We start from the raw sequence: 23727 nt of genomic DNA, 5'->3' as shown, positions 1-23727 counted from the left end.
GCAGGAAAAAATACCCTCAGAAAGACCCAGAGTCTAGCCCAAAGCCACAGAGGGAGAAGGGAGTGAGGGAGGGGGACAGTGGCAAAGCAGGGATTTGATTCCGCAGCCTGATTTGGCCCCACCTCCCATGGCCTGTGATGAGGAAGCTCAGAGGTCAGTGGGAGGTTGTCTGAAAAGGGGGCCCGAGAGGGATGAGGGGGTATCTGCACTCCTACCAGAACCCGAACACCAAAGGGGGGGCCCAGCTTCTGGGATTCACAGATGCCTGGGGCAGAGCAGGGTGGATAGCATGCTCCCAGAGCCGGCCCACAGGCATGTGGGAGGAAGAGCACCCAGAACCCAGGCAGATTGGTCAGGTGTGTGCGGGGGTGCGGGGGAGAGAAATTGTGCGTGACAGGAATTATGAACGTGTGTGTGTGTGAGTTAGTGAGAAAGTGTGTGTGTGACAGTGTGTGCACAACACCTGGGGTCTGCATACATCTAGGCATGCAGGAGACTGAACCCCAGGGTCTCAGTGGTGAGCACTGGAGTCTGAATGTGTCCAGGAGTGTGCTTGATACGTGCGCCCCCAAGTATCAAGAGAGCGCATGCGCATTGCCCAGTGCTCGGGAGTGGGCAGTGAGGTTAATTACATTTTCCGGTCCGCCGAGAATTAATCAGCAGCGCCTCATTGTTCCAACCCTTGCCGAGGGTTTTTCTTCCTCAAATGTCTGCAACCACTGCTTTTGAAGAGGGATGATGACAGCCTGAAGGGTGTACAAAGAGGGTGAGGAGGCTCGGGGTGGAGGCTGGGGGGCTGGAGGACTGACTGGCATGGGGTGGCTGCTGCCCCCAGTCTCTATAGGCCTTTGCGGATCATAAAGCGCAGTTGAGTTCTGGGGACCATGGGCTGACCTAAGACAGATGGGCAGGCTCCTGCTTGTGTAAAAAGCACTTTCTAGAACCTGGAGTAGTCCAGAGATGACGCAGGCTGCTGTGGGAGCACAGAGGTGTGGCACAGCCTGACAGGGACATTGCCATGGCAACCCCTGCTCTGAGGACAAAGGCAGGTACCTTCCAATCCTGAGGTCTGGGGCCCTTGATTCCTGTTCCCCCAGCCCAGTCTTGGAGCCAAGTCAGGTTCCTGCAGGCTCCCACCATGCCTCGAGGAGTCCCAAGCTTTCTGATACCCATTTTTCAGATGAGGACCTGGAAAAGTTGAACTGATTTGCCATCAGTGCACCATTGGGCTCTAACCAGCCGCCCCCTGACAGTGCATGTGATTCCCTATCCACCTCTCCAGACCCCATGGCACAGAGTCTAGAGCAGAACAGCCACTGGTGGGCAGCTGCTGTCAGGCTTGTTCTCTGCCTAGCACCTTCCTGTAGAAATGACACCCTGAACACTGCTGGGAGAGCCGGAAGCCCCTGTCAGCCCAGAGCTAAGAACCTGTGTGACTGAGCATCGGGGAGGCTTTCTACCAGAAAGGAACAATGAGGAGGGGAACAAACACCAGGCCAGGGCACCCTTTCCACACACATGCCCAAAGGAGATAAGGACAGGGAGTGTCCAAAGATCCAGGAGGAAGGAAAGAACTGAGGTCAGAACTTCTTGCCACTACCTGTTGACCTTGGCGATTTGTTCAACCTCTCTGTGCCTTAGTTTTATTATCTCTAAAACTAAAATAATTTCTTTACAGTATTTGGTATGATTAAATAAGATTGTGCATGTGTGTGTGCATGCGTGTGTGTGTGTGTGTGTGTGTGTGTGTGTGTTCTCGGTATTTACTAAATAGTATCTGTGAATTTAACATTTTATTCCTACTTGCTGAGGGCTGAGGGGGTTTGAGACCAACAGGAAACAATGGGCACATGATTCAGAGGAATCAGGGTATGGGGAGCAATGAGGAGGCCAGGCTGGCTGGAGAGGCAGGGAAGATGCAGACAGGGCAACCCAGCAGCCAGGGTGCAGGACCCACCACCCTGCCACTAGCCTGAGAGCTTCATCCACCTCCCCTTTGGGCTTTCTTTCCTGGTACTCAGCTGAGCCTGGGGTGGGCCAAATTCTCACTGACCAACCAGGGAGCAGACAGTTCCCCAGGCACATCCCAAGATCTGACTAAAAGTATGCTCCCACACTGCGCGTGAACCTGGACACCTCCCTGGCCCTCTCTGAGCTTTGTAAAGTAGGCAGCTGGACTTGGTGGCACGAGCCCTGGGCTGCTGGAAGCATGGAGAGAATGGACTTGCCTAGGAGAATCTGCGAATGGCAATTGGTGATAAAATGCCATAAGTTCATTCATTTGTTCATAAATCACTTATTGATCACATTGTATGTACTAGGGCTGGAGATATTAGTGAACAAAAATATCCCTGCCCTTCTCATGCAAGGTCTTACCTTCTAAGACACAGGATGGGATCAACAATAAATATAATAAACCAGTCACTAGCCTAGTGTGGGAAAGTGATTAGTGCTATGGAGAAAGAAAGGCCGAGTACCTGGAGATGGGAGTGCCTGGGTGTGGGGAATACCATTTCACGTCAGACGTCCAACTGTTCATCACGGGCACCATGTCCTCACCAGGCCCAGAATTCCATCTGCCATCAATTTCCAGGATTAGAAGTAGCCAAATTGTCCCCCACCATTGAGAAGGTGCATTTGGCAAGTGGGGCAGATTTCTCTGCTGTAGCTTCATGGAGAAGCTACCAGCCACACAAGTTCTGTCCTATAAGTATGTATCCTGGAGTCTGGTCTGCATCCTGGAGGACAGTAACCATGTCCCTGAGTCATAGAGCAGGGCTAAGCCTGCATAGCCACTCAGAATCCTGTATCTAAAGGATTGGTCTACATTGGTCTGAAGCAGTAGCCTTGAACCTGGGATGGGGGCAGGAGCTCTTATCCACCCCAGTGGGAAATCCTTCCTGGCACCACCTGCCCACAGAAGGAATATCAACCAGCCAGCATCAGACCCTTCATGGACAAACCAAGGGGCGACAGACCCTGCTGTGTTCATCCACAGAGCACAGTGTCCACACACCAGACCTAGAATTCCATCTGCCGCCAAATTCCAGGGCTGGAAATAATGAGGCAAATTGTCCCTCACCACTGATTAACTTTCAAGTTGCTCTGCTAAACTGGGTGCAGTTGAAGTTTTTAGCAAGTCTCCCGGGGACCCCAGGCGTCTTCAGTTTCAGCCTTGTAAAGAACTGTTAAGATCCAATCAAAATAAATAAAATCAGATCCAGGAAAGTGATGTGTTTGTGACTGCAGACCAAACACTCAGGATATTCATGCAGAAGCCCAGCACCCCGCTTTTCGCAGAGATTTCTTATACTAGATTGGCACAGGCCCATGATCTCACCGGCCTCTCCAAAGGCCTAGAAATGTCCTTTGTGAGCCTCCTGCCCCTGCAGCAACTGGAGGGAAAATTCAGCCCCATCCCCATGGCTGGCAGTGGGGAGAATCTCATCCATGCACCTAGCCCTGTCACAGCATCTAGAACAGAAAATGCAGGCCCTAGAAACATGATGTAACCATGAAATCAAACTCCAAAACAGGCAATGCCCAAGTCAAGGACTGTGAGTGACAGACTGTGTACCCTCAGAGCGTCAGAGGCATTAGAACCCCAGCAGGTCAAGTCCGAGGACGTTAAATCCCAACTCAACATCCAACCGGATGACCCAAGGGGTGTCTTTCGTCCCACCATCCTGCCACCTTGTGATTCTGGACACACAGAAGAAACCAGTGATGACCAGGACACTTCCTGCCTCCTTCCTGCCCAGCCAGCCACCCCTCCTCCTGACCTTCAAGACCGTTGGATGCTTCCACTGCAATTTTTTAAATGTTTTTTTTCTTTAGTTGTCAATGGACCTTTTTATTTATTTATATGAGGTGCTGAGATTTGAACCCAGTGCCTTACACAGGCTAGGCAAGCGCTCTACCACTGAGCCACCTCCCTGGCCCTCCACTGCAATTTTTAATCAAACCCTGGAAGAAAATCAAAGATACGTGAGAGAAAAATCCCATGCAATATGAGGAACCGTGTCCTGGAGGCTAAGGTTCAGAGCAGCCCGCAGGGAAGCCCTGAGAGCCGAGGGGCAGCCCCTAGAGAAGGCTGAGGACAGCCCTGGGGTTGGAGCGGAGAGTCCAGGCTGCTGGGAGCGAGGGCTGGAGGCGGGCTGGGAAGGCGGCAGCCGCCCGCTCCACTGGCCTGGCCCGCTCTTCCTGGAGCCGTCTTGGTCTGCGGCTGGCTGGCGCCATGTTTCCCTTCGCAGGTTTCCCCAGAGCCCCCGCCAGGGTGAGGCCGGCCTCCCTGGCCTGTCCTGCCATGCGGCCGAGGCTGGCCCCGGCCACCACCCCACGCGCCGCCCTGAAAGGCCCCTTGTGCTGCCGCACAGCGCGGTTCTCTTACCTCATAAACGGCTAATTTGTTACATATTTTCTGACGCTGTAAATGGGAGAACAAAGACCTTTTCTCTCTCATATTTTCGTTAAATTATGTTTGTGGGGGAACCTGATCCCCTTCAAAGGGGGGCCGAGGAGCTGGGGTGGAAGCCTCGCAGGCTTGCTGACCTCCCAGGCCTGCTCAGTCCCCGAGGTGGCTGAGGCTGCAGGGCTGGGGTGCTCCTGGCACCCCGAGGGAGGCAGCCAGGGGCCAGGGGTCGGCCCTCAGCTCAGAACAGCAGATGCAGTCTCAGAAGCAGGTGGAGGAGGTGGGCTCCTTCAGGGGTCTCACTGTACTGACAACCCCTCTCCCTGCATCTAGATGTGTATGAGATATGCCAGGAGCAGGGAGGTGGGGACAAGAAGTCTCACAGAGAACCCAGGGGGAACAGCTCCATTTCAGAGACCCCTGTAATCCTGAGGCTCTGATCCATGTCTGGGCTTTGCCCCGCTCTCCTCCACATCTGGGCTCCCAATACACCCCTGCCACCCTCTTGTACAAAAGCATATTCATTAGATTTGACCCAGGGGCCAGGTAGGACATGGCCTCCAGAGGTGCTCCACCAGGGCTGGCTGCTCAAGGGTGTCTACTGGGCATGCAAGCCTCTCCTACCCTCCATCCCATATTTCCTTCCTCCATTCCTTTCTTCCTTCTGGTGAGTGGCTACAAGTGGCACCACATACCATGAGTAAAGTAGACACGGTCCCCACCCTTGCCATATCTGCACAGAAGGTGGTGAGAGATTGGCACATGACTAAAATTACCAGTATATCTTCAGGCACCCACCACTGACCTGCTGGGTGACCTCAGGCCATTCACTTCACCACTCTGGCTGTACCTCCTTTGCCTCATTGGTAAGATGGGGATCAAATGGGAACTATCTCACAGTGTTGTCGAGCCTTAATGAAATAATACTTGTGATGAACTGTTCATAGTACCTGGCACAGAACCATGATCCGTGGTAGTTAATGTCCTTACTAAAATAAGCAGACATTAAATAAATATTAACTACATACATGTATGAAGATAAACTTATGATTACTTGAAATGAAGAAGACAGGATAAAGGCGAGCCTTGAAGGATTCACCTGAGCTGATCTGGGGGCCCCAGAAGGAGTTTCCAGGAGGTGAGATGGGAGGAGGGGCTGGGAAAGGCATAGCTGGCAGGAGGACCAGTGTGTGCAGAGACCCTGAGGCAGGAGAAAAATAGCATGTTAAAAAAAAAAATGGAAAGCAGCATGTGAAGGTAATAAAAAACGCAGAATAGGGAGAACAGGAGCAGGATGAGTCCAAGGAGAGAGGCAGGGGATGCTGGGAGCCATGTAGAAGAAGTTCATTGTTATTCCTGGAGCTGAAGAGAGCCATGAAGGATATAAGCTGGGGAGCGTCATGGTCTTACTTATGATTTTTAAAGATTGAACCCACACAGCATCCTCCTTCTCTGTTCAGCACAGAACTGGTGGGCCCTACGCCAGCTCAGGGCTAATCAGGATCTGAGATGCAGCCTCAGGGCCTGAGGTCAGGTGTACAGTGCTTCTAGCAGCAAAAAGAAATACAAGCAAAAGGGAGAGGGGGGAGCCGGGTGAGGTTGTAGACACAGACCCAGCAGGGGCCAGATCACAGGGCCTGGCCAGCCAGTGGAGAATGATCAATGGGGCTCGTTGGTGTTGGGAAGCAGGAAACTGAGTGGCATTAACCCTGGTCCCTCCCAGAGCCTTACAGAGGATCTGGCAGGCATCAGCACAGGTTAGCCACACATGTGAGTTGTGGTTAGGTCCTTCTGTGGCTGCAGGGACACAGCACAGTCTGCGTTCCTGTCCTGAACCTATCTTTGGGTCTCTTGCACGCGTTATGTACACACATGTTCCTGCTCAGCCCTCAGTCACTTAGAGTCCTGGAAATCCCTGGACGGATAGAAGCTCTGTTCTGTGGCTGTGCTTCCCTGTCACAGTAGCCCAGGGAAAGGGAAGACACACTCAGGCTGGAGCTGGGGAACGGGGAGTTCCAGGTGGAGCAAGGGGGATGCTATGGACAGGTTGGGGCCAGCAAGGATGCCAGGTCTCAGTGGCAGGCTCAGACAGGGCAGTGGAAGGCCAACGTGCACCCAAGGCCTCACGAGAAGATCTGCGGCAGGAAGCCAAGAGGCTGGGGCAGCCCTCCCCCCTGACCATGGAGGTCCTGGAAGCAGATTGGATCCTTTAACCAGCAGCTTCAGGGGTCCTTGGCCTTGCACTCATCTTGCCCTCTCAGGGCAGACCTGCACAGCAAGGCGGCCTTGGATAGCACCGAGGATTCCCATCTGCAGTGTAAGCAGATCTTCCTTCATCCAAAATGTGTCGACTCCTCTTGTTCTTTTCCCAAGACTAAGGCTCAGATTTCAGTTTCACATTCTTTTGCCTTGGGTCTAAAAACATTTCCCTTTTCTGTGGTAGGGGGAAGGAGGGACCAAGGCACAGGAGACACTAGCTGACCAAGTGGAGCAGACAGATACCTCACTGCTGCCTTAGTCTGCATCTGCTGGCTTGCTGTGTGGCCTTGGACATCTTCCTGCCCTCTCTCAGACTCAATGTCTTCTCTGCACCATGAGGAACCCCATGTAGGATCTGAGGACCTGCCTTCCCATGAGAGTTTCTTGGTAGTGCCAGTCTCCAATGCTCCCATCTGCCAGGAAGTGTCTCCTGTGGCTTCAAACAGGCAAAAAATAGAAGTTGGAACTGCACTCTAGTGTTTTCTGTAAGGCCAAGTTCCACGCAGCTGTCTCCTTTGATACACCCTAGTAAGTGTGTCTGCTCCCCGGTCTGGCAGCACATGGGGCTCCGACTATGCCATGAGCCTTCTCTCCTTCCTGCCACTCTGGTTCTCCTTCTTTGTTCAACTGCTCCCCTGAGGGGGCCCAAGGATTTCTGAAGAGGAAGAGGAGAAAGTGAGACTCTTCCTCAAACACTGGGGAAGGAACAAGGGGCAGTGATGGGCAGTGGGAGAGTCTCAGTCCCTTGAGTTGGGACGTGGAAAACATCCAAGCCAGGAAAGATTTGGATCCTTCCTGCCCCTAAGTTGCTCACACATCCCCCGAGGCTAGCCAGGGCAGGGCTTCCTCACCTCTCCTGGCCCTTTTAATCCTTTTCCACGCATCAGCCAGAGGGCAGCTTCGAAGTCAAAAGCCCAGCTGGTCATTCCCTGTGTAATAACTTCAGTGGCTTCCCATTGTCCAGCAGATAAAATCTGAGCCCTGGATCTGCCACTGCCCCTGCACCAGTTCCAGCCCATGTGCTGCACTCCAGTCAGGGGCAATCATTGCCATGCCCTTGAACTTGCCAGTTTCACCCAGTCTTATCTTCTGCGTAGCAAATTTATGCTTCCCACAAGGCATCCCTGGAGTTATCTCCCTTGGAAGTCCCATTTGTGGTCCCTCTTAATTCTGCTGAGCTCCAATAACACCTTGTCCTTCCCCTTGGTCCCAGCCTTTAACAAAGGTCCTTTAACTTGCTCCACCATCTTGCAGCAAGTCTTCCCTGAGGACCCCCTCCCTTGCTCTGCCCCACACCTGACCTGAGTCCTCAAGGATAGAAAAGGTACTGATTTGGTGCCTGTCCCCAGCAGCCAGCACAGGGCCTGAAAACTGAGGATTGACTACAGATCCAGTCTACACATGCTGAACTCTGGCCCCTCTTTGGAACACATGCAGCAGAGCCTTCCAGAAACCACAGAACACTTACGAAACAGAAGTGTGTATATGTATATATGTGTGGGGGCAGGGGTGTGGTATGTGTGTGTTTGTGTTTGGTGTGTGTGTGTGTGTGTGTGTGTGTGTGTGTGTGTGTGTTCATCCCAAGGAGGGATGATAAATGCTTTATGGGGTTTGCAGAATATTAATCTCCAGCAGGCAGGACAAATACTATTCTCCCCACTTTAAAGATGAGTAAGCTGAGGTCCAGGAGGAGCAAGGCCCTTCTCCCATTCCCTCAGCACATCACTGAAAAAGCCAGAGCAAGAACATCATACAGCTTATATATAGCAGGTGTCAGGTTTGGAGCTGGGTCAGAGCCCTGCCCTTTCTGCTGTCCTTTGTCCCTGAGTACTTGGTAATGGTGGCTTAGCAAACAAATGCAGAGGTATATTACCATTCGTCTCAGCAATACTTAGTGCTCACAAAGTCACCTCCTCTCACCCTCAGCCACCCGAAGGTGCTCACTCCAATCAGGTCTTGCCTGGCCTCTGCCCAGGACCAAGGCATAGCAGAGGACCCTCCTCCCACACCCCCTCCTCCCCTCTGCAAATTGGTAATTGCTGTGTGGTCAGACCAGAGGAATTAGGCAGGCCCTCTAGGAATTTCATACTGATTTTGCACATGAAAATGGAGACTTGCCTTTTGAAGTCTAGGCAGCTGTGTCAGCAATGCAGGAAAAATAAAAATAGCATGTTTCAAGCCAATGGAAGCAGCAGTTTAATAACAATAATGATGATGATGTCGTGGCCACTACTGACAGATGGCCTCCCATGTAGACCACAGTCCCTTCCTAGGTCTCAATCAGCTCATCTCTGGTTCCCCATCTATTTCAGCTCCCACGGGTGATTTATGCACCATCTGAAGAGCAGGTAGAGAAGGGCTATGTGTGCTGGGTAGGTCGAGACCTATGAGGCTGAAGACCCTTCACTATGATCCCCTCCAGGCCTGACCTAAGACGCATCCTTAAACACACCTTGCACTTCTGCACCCCTCACCCATGAACATCCCTCTGCACCTCATTAATCTGCCTCAGTTTAGCTTGAAGCCTCTATTTTTTCAACAATGCCTAGGCTGGATCAGGACCCCCAATTACCCACCAGAGGCCTCCAAACCCTGTTTTGCTTCTATTGCTGGCTTATCGCTTAGCATTATAATTACCTGTTTCTTTTCCTCTCCTCCTTGAATTTGCTCCAAGCTTTATAACTGAGAATAGGTTGGTCTAGATGCCTCTCTGGGACTTTCCAATACATGTTGTGCCCTTTTCCCTGTGTGCAGAGTGTATTCAGTTTAAGAGGTCAGGGGTGGTTACTGGATAACAGCAGGAACAGAAGCAAGGAGAGCATGATGGGTTAGGTGGGCAGAGCCATGGCCCCGGGCAAGAAGCCCAACCATGGGGAAGTGTGGGATGTCGCTGACTTCCCTGAGCCTTGGACTCCATTCCTGGAAAATGGGGCAAATAATACCCACCTCACAGGGCCACCATAAAAATAATTATCAAGTCTCCATGTACAAAGTGCCTAGAACCATAGGCCATTTAAGCCCTAAGATGGGCAAGATTTCCAGAGCTGAGAGGCTCTCCCACATCTCATTTCTCAAAAGGACCTTGTCCCAGAGAAGGTCCCCAAGCTCCTCTGGGTCTTGGGTCTCCCTTGGGCCTATCTGTGCTGAAAGTTGAAAACCTAGGGACCCCTTCTCCCTCCAATAGTGCACTCCTTTCCTGGAGACCCCTGGCCTCCAGGACAGCCCCAGCCATCAGCCTCTCTGCCCAGCAGAATGCTACTCTCATCATGTGGGTGGCTCTGGATTTATGAGCATTTCCTGGCAAGACTTGAAGGACAGAGAGGAACACTGGAAGCTTTAAGGGTGGTCTCTGGGTGGAGCAACCAGGCATCCAGAGAAAAGGAAAGAAAGCTCCGTGAGTCAGTCCTCCCAATGCCGCCCAGGAAAGCACCGGGCCTCCCAGCCCCACCACAGGCTGGAGGAGGATGTGGCCAGCTCCGCTATGTCCCCCTGGTGGAATCCAGGATGTCTGTGCTGAAAGCTAAAACAGTGGCTCTTTGGGTGGTGGCTGGTAGCTGGGAATGTTGGGGGGAGGGAGACAGTCTCCCAGCTTCGCCCCTGCCCCCTGGATTCCAGCACGCCTCAGCTTGCACTCACTTCCCATCTGACAGGGGAAGCCCTGGGGTCCTACACACCCACCCCCACCACCCGCTTCACCATAACCGCCAGGCCTGGTGCTGGGACTTTTCGGTGCTTGCCTCTGTGGAGCCACCCCCACCCTCACCCCCGCACACTTCCCTCCTGCCCCGGGCTGAGCCAGCATCACCTGGGCTCCCCTTTATCCAGAGTTCAGTGGAAGGCACTGGCAGACCAGTGGGCAGGAGGGAAAGAAAGTTGGGATATGTCTTGTGCCCACCCACGCCCTGCTCCCCTCCTGGGTGAGTGCGTGAGCACTGCACGCCAGGCCTTGGCCTCACAGCAGCCTTGGTTCTGGCTGCTCTCGGGTCCCTACTCTCTCCTCTTCCCCTAAAGGTTTAGGAGCAGCAGAGCTTCCTGCTACTGCTGCTGCTGCTGCTGCTGCTGCTGCTCTGCCTGCACCTTTGTGAATATTCCCATCCCTCCTTGCCCTCCATTCGCTCCTTGCATTTCCTAATCTTCAGACCCATCAGGCCTGTTCTGCTTCAGGGCCTTTGAACCACTGTTCCCTCTGCCGGGCTGCTCTTCTCTCAGGTCTCCACAGGCCTTTCCTCATGGAGGCCTTACACACACACACACACACACTCCTGTCCCACCCCTACTCTCTCCCCAGCCTCATTTCCTCCTTAGCAACCATCCTTCTCTAACCTACTAGTTTGGTTGCTGTGCTGATTGTCAGTTCTCTCTAATGGGATGAAGGCTTCCTAAGGGCAGGGATCTTTTTTTTTTTTTTTTTTAAGAGAGAGAGAGAATTTTTTAATATTTATTTTTTAGTTTTCGGTGTACACACACAAAAAAAAGTCTTTATTTTATTTTTATGTGGTGCTGAGGATCGAACCCAGTGCCCTGCGCATGCCAGGCAAGCGAGTTAACTGCTTGAGCCACATCCCCAGCCCCAGGGATCTTGATGTGTTGTCTTTTCTGCTGTAGCTCTAGGGCTCGCAACAGCACCTGATAGCTAAGTTCTCAATAAATATTTACTCAATGAATGTGTAAATGGGTCCTTTAAAAGTGAGTGAACCAAGGCCCCAGGTAGGGAAATGACTTACCCAGGGCTCCATAGTGAAGAGTCAGATGTGGGCTAGATGTCTGGTCCCCGTCCCACCTAGAGGCAGGCCCAGGCTCCAGGAAACTTTGTGTTTATTTGGATGCCTGCTGCTCAGTAGCCTAGTGTACAGAGATAGGAGTCTATGCCGGAAGCCTGGAAGTCTCGGGACTCTGAGCAGGAAGCCGGGAGCAGTCGGCATTGCTTTGGTGCTGTCAATGGGGCACGGAGAATAAATAAATAAATTGTAGCCACAGCCCCAGTAAATGTCCCCCAAGCCAGAGAAGGCTTCCTGTGAGGCGGAACTGCCCTCTACCCCCTACCCAGGGTGCTGACAGATTAGTCTGGCCCAGAGTTCAGGGCTGAGCTCTGCTCAGCTCTGTGCCATGAGACACACTCAGTCCTGTTGGGGAACTGCTCAGGTGAGGGTCTGGGAGGGTCTGGGAGGGTCCTGGGGTGGGTGACTCACCCAGATTTTCAGTCATTTGTTTACTTATACACTGGTCCTACAAGTATCTCTCCAGCATCACTTTATTCCTTTGTTCGTGTCTGGCACTGTGTCCTCTCCGAGGGAATGGTCAAGACCAAGGCCGATGATGTGCCTGACCTCGGAGCACGCAAGGCAGCAAGAAACAGTACCAAGATGGGGGTACAGTAACCTGGCAAGGGTCAGGCACTTGGGAGTCCAGTCCATGGCTCAGAGAAGACCTCTAATACAAGGGGAGTGCAGGCTGGTGGGGAGAGGGAGGGTTCCAGGCAGAGGGGACCCTACAAGAAGGTCCTGGATCTGAGCACAGAGTGAAAACAACAACGAGGCCATGCACCAGGTGGGGCTTGGCAAGGGTGCCCTCTTTGCCCTCCTCGTGTGTCAGCTCAGACAGTACCCCAGGCTCTAACACCCTGTCCCACTTCCTGTCTGACCATTCAGGATCTGGGCCTCACAGATGGGTCCCTCCATGTCTGACCCTGCCTGTCCCTGCCTGTCCTTCCCACCAGAGGTAACAGTCCTCATCTAGGATTATGGTGGGAGATGGTTTCTTAACGTCTCTGCAGTGGCCTGTGTAGTCTGGTGGTCACTTGTAACCTCATCCCCATCACTCGACCTGTGTCCTCAGCTCCAGCCACTGTAGCCTCTGCTTCTCCTCACATTGACCCAAGATCTTTACACCTACTGATCCCCCTTCTCTTACCAGTCCCTGCCCCCTTTCCTGCTTGATTTTATTTCAGTGACACCTTCTATATTAATTCTCCTAAGAGATGAAACCAGTGGGATGTGCGTGTGCCCATACCCCTGTGTGTGGCTGTATGTACCATCATCATGTATCACTTAAAGAACATGTTCTGAGAAGTAAGGGATTTCATCAGTGTGCCTCCAGCACAGTGTAGACCTGCACAGACTGGACGGCATGGCCTACGACACACCTAGGTGAACGGTAAAGCCTATTATGCCCAGGCTACAAAGCTGTACATCACTATTGTAGTGAATCCTGTGGGCAATTGCAACACAATGTAAGTATTTGTTATCTGAGCATAGGAAAGGTATGGTGAAAATGGGATTTGGGATTTCATTATAATCTTTTTTTTTTTTTTTCCTTATACTGAGAATTGAACCCAGGGCCTCATACCTGCTAGGCATCCATTGCAATCTCATGAGGGCCCTGCTCATATTTTCAGTCCACAGTTGACCAGAACATTCCCATGTGGTGTATAACACTGCCTGTGTGGAGACGGAGGGATTTATTTCAAGGGTGGCTCATATGTTATGGAGAATGGCGATTCCAAAACCTACAGCGTCAGCCAGGAGGTTCAGGGAAATTCAGGGAAGAGTCGATGCTGCCGTTCAAGTCCCAAAGCAGTCTGCTGGCAGAATCCCCGCTTCTTTGAAGGAGGTCATACTTTTTCTTCTAAGACCATCAAGTGATTGGCTGAGTCCCACCTACATTATGGAGAATAATCTGCTCTCCTCAAAGTCTACGGATTTAAATGTCAGTCTCATCTAAAAAATACTTGCCTGGAAACATCCAGAAAATTCTTTGAAGAAAATCTGGGACCATGACTCAGCCAAGTTGAAACATAAAAGGAACCATCACATCTGCCCCCTCGTGAACTTGGTCCCCATCCAGGTCTCCTTGAACCATACCTAATCTCAAATAATAAGTTTGCACTTCTGCCCCACAGGACGTGGCTGTTTTGTATGTGTACGACCAAAAATGCACAACCCCTCCCCAGAAGAGGGTACAAAATACTGGCACAGGTTTATTCTTCTCCTTGATATCCCATAAATTAAACACTCTGACAATACTATGATGTAAAGTTAACATTACGGAAACACTGTGGTATAAATTCAATATGTATGTTCACGATGAGGGGATAAGAGGGAAGGGAAGAAAGCAAAGATACTTGAGAGAGGCATGCACACACATACACACATGATGACCTTCTGGTCAACTGTGGACTGCAAATATGAGCATGGCCTCATAAAATTGTAATGGATGCCTGGCAGGTATGAGGCCCTGGGTTCAATTCTCAGTATAAGGAAAAAAAAAAACAAAAAGATTATAATGAAACCAAATTTCCCATTTTCACCATACCTTTCCTAAGCTCAGACAACAAATACTTACATTGTGTTGCAATTGCCTACAGTATTCATTGCAGTAATGCTATACAGCTTTGTAGTCTGGGTGTAATAGGCTTTACCATTCACCTAGGTGTGTAGCAGGCCTTGTTGTCCAGGTATGTTCAGGTCTACACTGTGCTTACACTCACACACGTACACAAATATATTCATAACCAATTAAGGAGGGATCCTCATGACAATTACAGTCCCCGTTTCTGGACCTGATCACCCATGGCCGTAGCTAATGTTCATAGCCACCTTCGTCTTCAACTACTTATACACTCCCTACCCCTTTTGCCCACAACAAGAACCTTGGCAGGTCATAGTTCTGCACCTCCCTTCCTGGAAGGTCTGGCCAGGACTGGGGTGTTGACTCTAATTGCAGGGCATAGTGGTGCTGACGGCCTGAAGCTCACCTGCATTACAAGACACTCTCCCTTGCTCCACATGGAGGAGAGGACCTGTGCTCCTTGGGGTTCAGGATCCACACCCCAGCCAGCTCCATCACTCTCCTCCTGGTCTATGGACCCAGAGGCATGAGATCTAGGAGGCCACCTTGACCCCCTGCTCAGGGTAGTCATCTCTGTGTCTCTAACAGGCTGTATTTTAAGATGTTACTGGTAATGGTTCTTATTCTGTCCACCAGCCCTGTGTCCAGCAGGGAAGCTCTGGGAGAGCAGGCCTTTCTGTCAACTTTGTCGCTGGCTAACTCCCAGGCACCTAAATCTGCCTGGCTCAGGAGAGCTGCTTAGTGAGTGTGGCTGAGGGGCTGGGGGCTTGTTCTGGGACCCTCCGGTGCTCCAGCATGGGGTAGCAGTGCTCTCAGCCCTCCTTAGACCCCTAGCCTGAGAGCCAGGTCTTTCCTGGGGCCCAGGGTCCAAACCTCCTTCCTCACAAAGGAAGTCCTGCCACTTTCTTCTCAGATGACATTGCTGAGCCACCAAGTCAGCATAGGCCTTGGGCCCACCATTCCAGATCACCCAGGACTGTTTACAGGACGACTTTGGAAGAATAAACCTGTCCCCACCCTCCTGGCGCCTGCCGCACTCTTTCCGAGGCCCGTACTTGAAGACGTATTTAAATTCCAGGCCTACACAGCAAATGCCGTGGGCCACCTTAAGCCCAGCGAGCCCTGGCAAGGGAGGGGGCTGTGGGGATGCACAAGGGCTCTTGGAGGCTGGGGCTCTTGATGGCTGGGCCTCCGTACAGCCTTCCAGGGGGAGTGAGGCAGCTCTGGCCCAGTGTTTGTTATTCCATGTCAAAACCTTATCATAAACATTATCCTCAAGTGGGCCACCGAGGCTCTGGGTGAGGAAGGTTTGTTATTCTAAGGTGGCCAAGAGCAGAAAGCATGGAAGCTTGCAAATCTGAGCAGCGCCAGGCTGAGGAATTCAGGGTGACTGGGAAGGGGACAGAAGTTAGGCCGGCACTTCATCCTAGAGCCTGTACCTGTATCACCCTTACCATGATTGCCAGGGGCCTGTCTGCTCTCAAAAAGAGCTCCATGTGGTCAGAGACCAAGCCCACTTTGTCCCCCAAACTCAGATTCCAAATAGAAGGAGCTGAAAGCCAAAGTTTGTTGAAGGAATGAATGGGTGCAGCTTCTCTCTGTTAGAAGCACCAAGAGTGCTCATGGAGGAAGACATAGTGCTTTGAAGTCCTGGTTGTGGGAACCTGGTGTGGAAACAGAGAAGTGTAATTTGAAACCCCAGTTTTCCTCTACCACCTGTGTGGCCTTGGACCTGTCACTCCCATCTGCTTCTTTCATTTCCCATCTGTCAACAGAGACACCATTCCTCATGGCTTCCTGCACCACCACCCGCCACCCAAAATCAGCAGAGAGAGGCCCCAGTGGGCAGTGGTTAACTAAGAGGACAGGTTCCAGGCTGACCTGAACACCCGCCTCACCTCTCTCCAAATCTGTCTCCTTGGCAAAGTGCTTAACATCTCTTTGCTGCAGTTCTTTTTACTTTTAAATTCTTACCTGTGAGTTCCTATAAAGATTAAATAATCAGTTAGCTTAGGAAGTTCCTGACTTGTAGTAAGTGCTCAGTAAACCTAGGGAATCCTGGTAATGAATGGAGGAAGATTTCTTTATAACTCATAAAGGCAGAGTGGGAGGAGCGATGCCCAAGGCGGCAGAGTTGGGAATGACAAAGCTCCCCCACCCTCCAACTATGATACCATAGGGACACCTTGGCCTTTCCATTTCTAACCCAGCAATGACAGATATTCCTGGTTATTTCATAAGGATTCAGAAAGAAATGAGCATGGCTGGACAGAAACTGTGGACGTCTGGATCTCCTGCCTCAGCCACATGGTCCAGGGCACTACAAAGAGTCCTGGGTTAGGAGTCAGAGTGCACAGGGTTGAGCCCCACCGGGCCCCAGTTCACTTGTGACCTTGAGCAAGCCCCATCCTACCTCTTCCAGGACGCTGTCTCCTCTCCCCTTTCAAATAATGAGGACATAGGATGAGATCAGTGATTCTCAAATTTGACTCCCAGGTACCTGGGGGAAATCTCTGCTTCGTGGGGGCATTGAGCTGGCAGGACTTCAGGCTCTGCTCTGCCTCTCTTACATCAGCCAGCAAAGTTTCCATTTTTATCTACTCTACATTTGGAGTTCCAAGGAAGTTTCCTTTAGAAAACAACAACAACCAAAAAAAAGGATTCCATGGCTAAAAAAGGTTTGAAAACCCTCTGGACCAGATGACCTCTTGGGACCCTCCCAGCTCCAAGCTGGGAAGGCTTGAGTTGAACTATTTTCTTCTAAGTTTTATTTAACAAACACCTATTCAGCACTTACTCCATGCCAGGGCTGTTCTTAACACCCTGCAGATTGTAATACACCTAATCCACTAGAACACCTCCCAGCTGCATGAGGGCCACATACATGATTACAGAAGGGACTCCGCGAGGCAAGCAGGGGCCAAGGGAGCCGTTTCCCCTCCAGCTGGGTCTTCTGGCGCCTAGGCCGATGACCTCACAGCAGGTCAGGTGGTGCCTTGGCTGGGCTGTTCTGGGCAGCAGCGGGCAGGTGTGTGCAGCGGCTGGGTGTGGTCACAGGAAGTCTGTGTGTCCCAGGCCCTCAGAGGAGGGGAGCGGATCAGCCCGACACGGACACTTTCATCCAAGGCATGTGCCCTGTGGGAGGAAGTGCCTGTTGCCTTAGCAATGTCCACAGTCACAAGGCCACTGCCTCCTGTAATCTATCCCCAGCCACCATGCTGCCATCGACACCCTGGACCAGATGGCTGCAGATCAGATTTCAGTGGTGGCAGCCCGAGCCTGGGGACCTGAAGAGGGCCTGGAAGTAGGGGAGTCTGACCTCATCTCCAGCCAGCTCATTAGGGGGAGCAGCCTGGGCTGCTGCCTCTCACACCGTTCAGCTCTCCTGCCCAGCCATTAGCAAAACTGGGAGGGGACCCCGGCGAAGGTGATCTCATGAGCACAGGCCTGGCCCTGCTGCCTGTGTCAGCACTTTGGCCAGGCCACAGGTACCTATTTCAGGAGCTTTTCTTGCTCAGATTAGGTGTCTTGGTGAGAACTTGCAGCGTGTGGTAGAGTGCTAGAGGCCTCCAGGTTGTTCTTAAGGCCTTAGCTGGCATCCTTGCACTACCACAATAAGTGTCAAGATACTAAAGAAAAAAGGGGTGACATCCTTCCTTTACCAGGCACAGTGCTGAGCATTGAGATTCAAAGATGAATGAGATGCAATCGCTATCTTCAAGAAGTTTGTGGCCTACTGAGAGGATCTGGCAGTTATACATAACGGCAATCTGATGTCCACACCAAGGGGGAAGGAAGCGTGGCCTATCAAACATCATCACCACAGTTATGCTTGGAAACAATGGCATTCCCTGCTCATGTGGCTGGGTCAGTTGAGGGTGTGCTCTGCTGATCTTGCTGGGCTCTCCTGTCTGGGATTCAGCTGATCTAGAGTGGCCTGGCTGGACCACTCTGCCCTATGTGTCTCTCATCCCTCATCGTACTGGCCTGGGCTGCTCTCAGGGTGATGGCAGAGGGACAGGAGCAGTAGCAGCAGCAGAAGCACTCTAGTGCTTTGCTTTGGTACCTTCATTTGTAGCGGTTACTGGCGTGCATTGGCCGAAGACAGTCCAGAGTCAGAAAGGGAAGGGGCTACAAAGTTCCAGGGGGAAGGGCATGGACATAGGGAGGGGTCAAGATCTGGGGCCATTAATCCTTCAGTTTACCACTCACAGAGACCATGGGAGCCAAAGGTCCAGATGACTACCTTGGAAACTACCGAAGAGCTAGCCCTTGAACCCGAGGGCAGGAAAGCTTTGAGCAAAAAAGAGAAGGAAGGAGGCCATCAGAATTTAGCTTTTAACAAAAATAAAATAAAAATAAAAAAGAAAGAAAACAAACAAAACAAATAAGAAAAACCATGGGATGAACTGGGAGGGGAGGGAAGTGCTAGAAGAGGCTATTGCAATAGACCCAGTGAGCGATGCTGGGGCCTGAATGGGTGTGGGCCAAGAGCCGGAGTCTTGTCATCTAAAGCATTGTGCAGAACAGAATGAGCTGGCCATGGGGACGGAACACACAGCCTGAGGCTTGGGGAGCAGTGGGGACAGGAGATCTGAGATCACCTCTTGATATTTGCTTGGGGATTGCAATGAGTTTTTCTCTTCATCTTTCCTAAATAACCTAATAATAATCAGGCTTCTCTCACCCATTGATCAAAGGAGTGTGGGATATGTAGTCCAGTGATGCTGGCTCCAGCTCCAGCCATGTGAGGCAGAGCCCTCCCCTCCCTGGGTCTTAGTGTCCCTGCCTAAAATGATGGCACCAAACTAGACAATCTATCAAGGACCTTTGTACCCCAGCATTCATGTTCCATGAAAGCCCTGATCCACAGATGCCACAGGCAGTGGGGCTATTCAGGAAGTGCCCAGGGACACTGTTCAAAACACAAATATTCTGATTCCAGGGGGCCTGACCTGGGTATCTGATTTTTGCATAGCATTCCAAGTGACACTGATATCTGGCAGGTCTGGTTGATATAACTGTGGCCCCAGCAACAGGCATGTTGGCCCAGAGGACAGCAGCTCTTGTGAACATGCCTGCTGCTATGAGTGTGGACCAGATTTTGAGGACCGAGTTCCTGGGGCCTCCCCTGGATGAGGGATGCTTCCAGAGAAGGTGGTCCTCCTGTTGGGCTTTGACATCTTAACACACGTTTTTGTTTTGCTTTGTTTGGATGCGCTCTTAATTACAAAATATGCTAGAACATTTCTAAGGACAGGAACACAAAAGGAATTCAGAGATAAACTCACCTAAAATTCCAAACCCAGGCAAGCACAGTCTTCATCTTGCCCTGTCATTAAATAAGATATTGCAACCCAGAGCAGGAGGGGACGGGTGTGAGCAGAGAGCTAGAGATGAGCAGGCTGACCATGCTCAGAGCAGCGGAGGGGAAGCAGGAGGTATGGAAATATCTCCCAAGAGCCCTGGTGCTAGGTGCACACACCTGTTTCAGGCACGTTGCCCTGAAATCCAGAGAGTGGAGGACCATACTAGAGGCCGCCAGTCCTCAGCTCAGCCCTGATGCCCCTCTCTTTCCTCGGCCAGGTGCTGTTTGCCCTGAACCAGACCCTGTTACAGCACGAGAGCGTGCGGGCTGGGAGCCTGCAGGTGCCCTACACCACAGAGGACCTCATCAAGCACTACAACTGCGGGGACCTCAATGCCGTCATCTTCAACCACGACACGTCCCAGGTGAGGCTGCTTCCTCTGTCCTAGCTACAGGGTCCCTACGTCTTCAGCTCAAAAGACCTCGAGTCAGGCCCATAGAAACCCATCTGGCCTTTATTAGATACCCATTGTGTACCAGGCATAGGCCATCTCCTCTCCAACCTTGATATGCGGGGGCTGTCATCCCCTTGACAGATGGGGAAACCTCAGAAAACAGAAAAGCCTTGCTCAAGGTCACACAGCCTATAGTTGTTGAATTATCAATTTATCAAGAGCAGTGATTTGTGCCAGGTCTGTGTGGCTGTGGGGCCTAGGACCTTGAAGCTTATCCTATAACACCATGGAGTCCTCAGAGAGATTCGGTTCAACATCTGGGGAGACCAAGGCCCAGGGAAGAGAAAGCCCATGGTTAACAATGAACTTGAACTCCACTCCAGCCCAGGACATTCTGCCTCCGTTTAAGTTCTAGAGGAAAGATTACCCTTAGGCCATAGTGAATAGGGTTCCGAGAGGGCTGAGCATGGGTTTGTCCCTGTCCAGATTCCACCATCTTCCTCATTGCTCTCAGGGTCAGTTCCTAGACACTTTTCCCGGCATTCAAAGCCCTCCAGAATCTGTCCTCTGCTGGTCTTGTCAGCTCAGCTCCCACCCAATCACCTTGCTTGTTCTGGAGGCCTATAGCTCTTCTCCTAAGGGAGCCTGTCCTTTTGGACCTCTGTGCCTTGGATCAGGGGCCCTCCACCCCTCTGAATTCCTCCACCTTGGCCATGGTCAACTGTCACCTCCTCTGAGAAACCCTTTCTGATTCCCTGGATGAAGTCAGATATTCCCCCAGGTGCCTCTGTGGTCCCCCTGTGCTTCCTCTGTCATGGGACTCAGATATCCATTCATCCAAGATGCAGTAGAATTAGGCAAAAGAGGCCACTTCCCTGCTCAGGAAACCCACCATCTGGGCCTTCCATTTTCCTCAGAGTCTCTGCCATGGCCTGTGCACCACACACTCAGCCCTGCTCCCAGTCCCTCCCACTCTGGCTGTCTCCTTTACACACACTCCAGCCTTGCAAGCCCCTTGCTGTCCCCTGAACCCACCGCACTCCCTCTGCCTGGAGTGCTCTTCCCAGGCATCCCCATGGCCTGCTCCTCTCCACCTTCAATACTTACAGAGTCGTCATCAGCTTAGTGAGGATGGAACCATCCACCAAGTGCAACCTAACCCCCCACTCCCACGCTTTTACATCCTTTATTATGCTCCACTTTTTCCCTGGCCTCGAAGATCCTCCAATGCAATGTATGCTTGATGTGCTCATTAGTGACTATTATGTGGTCCTTTCCCTGAGAACACAAGCTCTATGAGGGCAGAAGTTGGGTCTGTTGTATATTTTATATATCCCAACTGGCTAGAGCAGTTCCTGGCCCACAGCAGGACTCAGTAACTATTTGCTGAATGAATGAATGAATGAAATCCTTTGTAAATGCCAGGTACTATGCATGCAAAGGAACATGGTGGGGAGCCAGAGAAAATAGCCTCTATAGAGCTTACCCCCTTGCTGGGGAGATTCAAGAAGCCATTGCTCTGTGGGGAGCAGTGTGGCTGGAGTCCATCACAGAAACAGCTAATCTAGTCAGGGCTGGGAAAAGCAGGAGAGATTCTTGCAAGGTGAGAAGCCACCGAACCTGAGTTGGCCACAGACAGAAGAAGGAATGTTCCAGCAGAAAAAGTTCATGTGAACCAACCAGAGACAGAGAGTAGAAGGTGGAGTTAGAGTTCAGGCCAGAGACGTGCCAGGGCCAAGCTGTGGTGTTCTGGCTCCCTGAGGGCACAGATAAAGCTGTTCATCTCTTAGTTCCTGCTGCCAAGAGGACCCCTCAGAGCCTGGCACAGAGCATGTGCCAGAAAGCAACCATTAAACAAGCAAATGTAGGCATATTATGTGCTTGGAGCAGCTTAAAAGGTAAAAAAAAAAAAAAAAAAAAAGAAGGAACCACAGACCCTGCTGTAGGATGCTTGAGATTCTGAGGGCTCTGACTAGGTGGAAGAGAAGTGAAGGAGAGAACCCGGACACCACAAGGCTGGTAGAAATCTCATTAGTTCAGCATTATGGCAAGGCCTTGACCTGAATCACCCTCTGGGAGAGAGGTGGGGGAGCTCTGGGCAGAGAGGCTGGCCTGGCTGTGATGTGGCCAACCTGCAAAAGGGTATGAAGGACAAGGTCCTGGCCAGGCTATGGCTGACCAAACTGAAAGAGGAAGGTGCAGGATGACCTCAGGGGGTGGTGAGCTCACATTTTCTTTGGTCTGTGTTCAGAAGCACTGATTTGTCTCTGGTAGTAGAGAACTGCCTCAGGGGTCCTCCAGCAGTGCCCATACTGAAGTGGAACAGAGAGTGAGTGGACTGGTCCACCCATAGCACCATAGCCACCCAGGAGGCACACCAGAATGCTCAGGCAGAACCTACCCTTGAGGAGGACTAGGCAACTCTGCCCCAGAAACAGAAAGTCTTATGTCAGGGTAGCAAGGCTGAACCCAGGGCTTACGTGATCTGGCTGTGGTGGAGCTGCATCTGCAGTCTGTGGAGGCTGAGGATAGAGAGGATGTAGGGCTAGTCACTCTGCCTGCAGCCACAGAAGGCTTCATGGAGAGGGTGAATGGAAATGAGGCTCGAGAGTGGAGTTCACAGGGGAGAATAGAGGGAGGGGCTGGCAGGCAGAGCAGGCTGGTTGGTGGGGCATGGGGATGTGGGCCCACCTGAAGGCATGATTTTACAGAGCAGAGGGCAGATCATGCAGGGGCAAAAACTCCTGCTGATGGTGAGAGCCTGGAGAGTCTGAGCCCAAGGGTGATGTGATCAGAAAGATGCCTCAGGCTGTAGTGCCCGGGAGGATAAGCGGCCTCTGGAGGCCAGGCCAAGACAGGTACAGGGCCCAAGTAGACAGTGCTAAGGAAAGGGACTGGGTGCACCTCCCACTTGGTTCCTGCTTCCCTACTGCACTGTCCTCGCCTTCAGAATTGACCATGCCTCAGCTTCTGCAGCCCCCAGGTCACTGGCACTGTCACTGCCCCAACATGGACTGGACCATCCCGAGGTCCTCCCCCAGGAAGACTTGCCTGTGCCCCCAGCCTACCTGAGGTGTAGGGCAGTTACATATGTGTCTTGTCCAAATGCAGACCCCTTTGAGAATGAATTACAGTTCAGAGTCAAAATGATTGACAGGTGTGGAACATCTCCAACCACAAACCTGCACTGTCCTGGCTAAACCAAGACATGTGGCCCCACCATCTGCCGCTTCCAGTGAGCTCCTTTCGGGCCTCTTCAAGCATACATCACACAGCACTCTTGTGGGCATGTGCGACTCCACTACTAGGCTGTGAGCCCCAACTAGGGCAGCAGACCCAGTCTAAGGGTGCTCTAGAGCCCCTACCCTGACCCAGGGCTGGACCTGTGGAGGGTCGCAGAAGGTCCTGCCAGATGGAAGGATAAAGGGAAAGGGTTTGTTGAGATCAATGTCATCAGCAGACCTGAGCACTTGACCATCAGATCTGACCAGCCTGAGCCATCTCTCACAGCCCCACCAGCCCTGCCCACCCCCTATCCCAGACTGAGCTCTGGACCCTGGGGACTTTACATGTCCTCTTTGAAATGCTATCATGCATTCTGCACTTAAACTTGTCATGGGAGATTTAAGGCCCCTGACTAGTCTAATGACATCATTAATTTGCTCCCATTTCAGCCCTGGCCCAGACCCAGGCCCCATCCTTGGCACAGAGTCAAGGCCCATCAGCATGAAAATGCAGAGAATGTCAGCCAGCAGCTAGACAGCCTGGGGAACCTGAATGTCCCCCTGATGTCTTCATGGCTTTGAAATTTAATTTTTTTGCTCTTGATCTTGTTAATTTTTTTTAAACTCCCTAAGGAATAAGTGGAATTGCATTTTGTAAGAGTATACAGTTATGGTCAGGAACCTAGGAGGAGGGGACACATGATCACAGGTCCCAGAGACCCT

General features: G+C 51.7%; 1 protein-coding gene across 1 annotated transcript in view; it reads left to right on the top strand.

Moving 5' to 3' along the window:
• Positions 1-23727, top strand: part of Trabd2b (TraB domain containing 2B) — a 212643-nt gene that overhangs the window by 159824 nt on the left and 29092 nt on the right. The window contains exon 3 of the mRNA XM_026410679.2: positions 19604-19750. Coding sequence (XP_026266464.1) covers positions 19604-19750 — 147 coding nt within the window. The remainder of the gene's footprint in view (positions 1-19603; positions 19751-23727) is intronic.

Source organism: Urocitellus parryii, chromosome 11 (genome assembly GCF_045843805.1).
Source record: "Urocitellus parryii isolate mUroPar1 chromosome 11, mUroPar1.hap1, whole genome shotgun sequence".
Classification (NCBI taxonomy): Eukaryota; Metazoa; Chordata; class Mammalia; order Rodentia; family Sciuridae; genus Urocitellus; species Urocitellus parryii.
The sequence above is the reverse complement of the archived record's forward strand: the minus strand, read 5'-3'. Positions and strand labels throughout refer to the sequence as shown.